General features: G+C 46.7%; 1 protein-coding gene across 1 annotated transcript; it reads right to left on the bottom strand.

Moving 5' to 3' along the window:
• Window positions 1–1,322: 1,322 nt before the first annotated feature.
• LOC123128634 (probable polygalacturonase) lies at window positions 1,323–4,813 on the bottom strand. Its single transcript, XM_044548699.1, has 5 exons — window positions 4,106–4,813; window positions 3,484–3,604; window positions 2,724–2,972; window positions 2,289–2,442; window positions 1,323–2,126 (listed from the first exon to the last, which is right to left on the bottom strand). Exons 1-5 carry the CDS (start codon window positions 4,541–4,543, stop codon window positions 1,601–1,603), a joined length of 1,488 nt encoding a protein of 495 aa, XP_044404634.1. The 5' UTR covers window positions 4,544–4,813; the 3' UTR covers window positions 1,323–1,600.
• Between the last annotated feature and the right edge of the window lie 482 nt (window positions 4,814–5,295).

The raw sequence follows: 5,295 nt of genomic DNA, 5'->3' as shown, positions 1-5,295 counted from the left end.
ATGGATTCCCTCCTGTCTGGACCACGGGCACTCGCACATATGCATGAATGGGGCAAGGGCCAACCCCAAATAAGACTTGCCTTCTGCCTCTGCACAAAATGCTTGTGTTAATTGCTAACAATGTGGCGTCCCTGCACCTCTCAACACGCTGCAAATCTTGGGTGGCTTCACGGTCCGTTCAGGATCAAGAGGATGCATCTAGAAGTCAACTACTAACTCCGGCAAAAACATACGCGGTGTTTTATAGAGACTGGACCATGAAACTGTTCTAACTTTGACTCCTACTATCAGCATATATCAGGTGAAATTATTTAGATTCGTCAAGTGAATATGATATATTATACTACTCCGTCCGTCCCAAAATAAGTGTCTCAAGCTTAATACAACTTTATACTAAATCTAGTGCAAAGTTGAGACACTTATTTTGCGACGGAGGGAGTATTACTAGATTTGTCGCGGACTCTTTTACTACACCTTAGTATTTATAAGATTTTCTCAGTGTGACTTAACATATATTCATACAAAAAGAAGTGTCGATCAAGAACACACACTGTTTTAGATTCCACTTCACACTTACTTTCAGTTGTCGAGCATTAGGCAGTAACAGATCCAGAGACCAAGTCAGTAGGCTGCACAAGTAAGCAAGAGGACGCAATTATCATCATGACAATAGTGACAACACAATAGAAAAATAAGAGCACATGTTTGTGAACGTCAAGTGGTTGTTGATGTGTGGCATCCAACAACAGCGATGGCCATGGAGGAGGATCTTATCTGTTCTACGGCAAAGAAGAAAAGCCCCAGCTATCTGAAACCCATTCCACCGGCTACAGAACGCCTACGATCCCTCGGAGCCACAGAAACCCCGGATTTCTCGCTATGGGTGCTCTTTTCTCTTCCGTGAAACGGTGGAAACGTGCATTTGTGGAGATCAGAACAAATTGCGGCCGACGAATGGTTAGAAGCATATGATGGGAATGAGTGAATCACCTGGCTGGGAGAGCGCGAGATTACCTCCCCGTTTCCAGTTCTGCTTCAGATTGAATTCCTCTTGATCACGGCTTTCGCTTTATCTGCCTTCCTGATTTCCTGTCATGTTGCCTTGCGGCTTCCACTATCCAAAATATGTCGGCAGATAAGTTTATGAAATGACCATGGCACTAACAATGAGATCCCAAAATGCAACTTATGGAATAATTATACCTTCTGCAACTTACTACCACAGGTGTGAGAGGGTTGAAAATGGAAATGCAAGGAAGGTCCGAAATAGTTGCTATAAGAAAAATTGGCACCACATTGACACCCGCAAAGATTACACGGTATCAAAGAAGTCTAAGTCTAGCGCAATAGAGACCAGAAGTTAAGGCCAAAACATTGCAAGATTACAAGGTTCTTTTCCACCTTTCGCAAGAACAGAATGTCAATGGTGGCCAAATAATTGGTGAGATACAAAGGAGCCAATGTAAGCAAACCTATGAAGAGGAGAATCTCCTCTGTATTTACAGTTCTACGACAAAAATATAAAAGATTGAAAAAACCAAAAAATATGATAGTACCTAACTTACACTATTGAAAACCTATCAGTGACACAGTGTGTGTCTCATATATCATAATCAACTTCCGTACTGTTCAGCACTGCCCCACTCTTGAGAAGCTGCCCTTGCTCATCGTAGACATCTAAATTCTCACATGGTTTTGGAAATACTGACCCGATAACACGGCCTTCGATGTAGGAGCATTGGAATATATGCTTCTTCTTGTAGCTGATGCCTACTGACATGTCCTGGAAGGTGATATCCTTGATGGGGATGTAATTGCTGCCATGAGCACGGACAGGCACACGAACACCCCACCCGTGTATTTTTTTGAATGATATGCCTGTGATATCTGGGAAGGCATTTCTGTCATACCCATCATCAGCATGCTCATTGTAGTCAACCTTTATCACAATTGCAGCACGAACATTGTCGAAGGTTATGTTGCTGTAGGAGATATTGCGGATGTAGCCTCCTCTTCCTATGGCAGTCTTTATTCTCACGCCTCGCCTTGAATCCCAGATGCGTACATTCTCCACCGTAACATTTGCAACTCCACCAGACATCTCACTGCCAATTGAAATTCCAGCACTGCACACAGACAAGAAAAAAAGTGTAAGCTTCACCTTTATACTCCACATTCTATGCAAAAGAATGTGAAGGCCCTGGTCTAAAACCAGTGCTTTGTCTTGAGCACCGGACTTGAAATAAAAGACTCATGCAAATAAATATTGTTTAAAAAGCAATATATACCTAACCAAAGATCGGACTGTCACATTGCGTATTAAGATGTTAGAAGACGGCTGCCCATATGCAATCCCATATTGATCCCATCCGCTCTTTATAGCAATTGCATCATCACCAACAGATATGTAGCAATTCTCAATTAGGACATCCTCACAAGAATCTGTACAATGCATAAACATATGTCAGCTGAAGATGCCTAATATGGTTTCAGTCCCAGATGATACTCCCTCCGTCCGAAAAAGCTTGTCCCTCAAATGGATGTATCTAGCACCATGCTAGATACATCCATTTGAGGGAGAAGCTTTTTCGGACAGAGGGAGTATACATCATTAGCAGATAGGTAATACTACAAATATGCAGATGCTTGAAGTAACGCCTGAACATTGCAAAAATAAATATAGGTTATACTGGAGTCATTAAAAATAGTTGCAGGATGAATACCTGGATCTATGCCATCTGTGTTCGGAGCACCGGAAATAGGAGCTAAGATTGTAACATCCGAAACAGTAACATTCGTGCAATCATATGGGTGGAAGTGCCAGAAAGGTGAATTCCGCAACGTTATATTTGTAATAACAATGTCCTTGGACCACATCAGTTGTACAAGTGGAGGTCTCGTGTTCTTCAGCATTCTTCTGCGATGCTTCAACCACCAAACTTCACCCTGGCCATTTATGCTACCATTGTGTCCTATTTAGCAGATTGAAAAGAAGGAAGGTCGTGATAGTTAAAGAGCTATCATCCAATGAATCATGAACATAGCATACCATAATTGTTCTGTTAGTAATTTAGTATACAATTGAGAAACAAATGCATAGTGAAACCACCAAACTTCAGGTACTGCTGTTTCAGTGAACTTGCGTATTCAGTATTTACTCATTTAAAGATCACTAGAGAATATGCTATTCAAGCTATGGATATAATGTACTACTTTTAACGAACAAGCGGGGCATGAAATCATGCATACCGAAATCAAGTACATTCAGATTAGGGATTAAACAGGTCAAGCAGTTGCTTTGTGTTATTGAAACAATCAGGCATGCTGGTATACTGTTACCATCACTAGATTGCTTAATATGCAAATTATGCACTTCTCTCACGCATGTTGCTTCATAGCTAACCAACAAATCCATGATAGGGTGTTGTAGATTACACAGCTTGACAAGTTGATATTGACAGCTTACTTAGATAAAAGGCAAACCTGTAATGACAACATCTTTCAAATTCTGTCCATGAATTAGACTCCCGAAGCGAGGTCCTTTGCGCTCCCTCCCATATCCGTAAGATGGCAGTGCTGGCATCAGCGGCCAATCCCTCTCGTCCTGTCCAGAAAAATATTAGAATCCCAGCTGGATACACCTGCTAATCTGAAATCTGTGCATGATACCATGCCAGAGTCGGAGATTCAGAGAGCTAAGAGTGACAGTTCAAATCATACGACATTCCACCCAACTCTGAACACATTCCAAATGTTTGCTTTCAGATAAACAGCAATGTTTCGCCAAGCTAAAAGAAAGATACATGGTATGGAAGTTGGAATTAAACAGACAATGTGGTAATTATATTGTGCAATTATTACCCACCCATTTTCCAAAATGGGAACAATCTGAACATTGGTAATTTGGTATCACTTCAATCTTCAGTCCTAGGGACACATCACACAACAACAAATCCTTCTATTTTTACCATTGGTCTGTTTATCCATCAAACCAACTAGTCAAAGGGATTTAATTCAACTACGTGTTAGCCAGCCATGATCCACGCCACAACTCAATGGCACTTGAAAAACTAACCCCATTGCTCCGGTTGTAAGTAAAGCTCACCGTAATGCCGAGGATCTCGGCGCCCTCGGCGAGGAACAGGGTCATGTGGCTGGTGAGGTTGAAGGGGCCCGTGAGCCAGCGGCCGGGCGGCACATTGAGCTGCGCCCCGCCTTGGTCCGCGAAGGCCGAGACGGTCTCCACGGCGCGCTCGAAGGCCCGGGTGTTCACCGCCCGCCCGTCCCCGACGCCCCCGAAGTCGGTCAGGTTGTACGCCATCGGGCGCAGCCGCGGCGCCGGGCGCGACGGCGCGGGCGCCGGGCGGGGCCCGCCCCCGCCCCCGGCGACGAACACGGAGGCGCTCTGCCACAGGAAGACGAGCGCGAACCCGGCGACCCACACGGCGGCGAGCAGGGTCTTGTTGGCGGCCAGGAAGGCCGCCGCGCTCCGCCGCTGGCCGTGGAGGTGCAGCCTCCACCTCCCGCCCGACGTCTCGACCATCGCGCCGCGGCGGTCCGCCGGGGCGAGCGGGTCCTCCCCTCTCCCCCCGATCTCCCGATCTAGGGCACGGCGCGCGGCGCGGCGCGGGTTGGGTCAGTGCGTGTGGCGGGGCGCGGCGAGCGAGGGCTCCGAGGAGGTGGGCGGTGGCGCGGGCTTGGGGAATTCCGCCATTGGAGCGGTTGGTGCTGGGATGGGTTTATAGGAGGGAAGAAGCCGTTTGAGTGAGGCGGAAGCGAGGAGCAAACGGGCGTGGCGTTCGCGGGTGCGTGTTCCCTGTCACGGGCGCCGTCGAGGGGAAGAAGACGGTGAGAATCGTAGGGACTCGTGGCTTAGTATAAGCCATTGGATTTAGATCGGACGGCGGGATCCAATTAAACCCACGGCTTGTTTGGTTAAAGGTAGATTGGAGAGTGGAAATAGTTTAAGGACGCCGATAAGTGGGCGTTAGGAGGTCTGCTCACATATTTTGTGTGGTGTATAAAAGGAACAGCCCACACATCTACGTGTGGGCAAAAGTAATGCTCACACATCTTTTTTTCCCTCGCGATCCCTCTCACACGCGTGCGTGTGGGTGAAATAGATAACGCCCACACGCCCCGTACGTCAGGCCTCGTATCTCGTGGTCCCGCATGTTCCGCGTGACAGTCACCACGCGTCCTGCAGTTGCCATGGTCCAGACCTCGTGTATGTTCGTTTAACTGTAGTTGACATGTCGCTGAACTTCGGTTGCCATAGTTGCTCAACTGCAGTTG

The sequence above is a fragment of the Triticum aestivum genome, chromosome 6A (genome assembly GCF_018294505.1).
Source record: "Triticum aestivum cultivar Chinese Spring chromosome 6A, IWGSC CS RefSeq v2.1, whole genome shotgun sequence".
Lineage (NCBI taxonomy): Eukaryota > Viridiplantae > Streptophyta > Magnoliopsida > Poales > Poaceae > Triticum > Triticum aestivum.
Note: the sequence above shows the minus strand (reverse complement) of the source record. Positions and strands in the feature narration are given on the sequence as shown.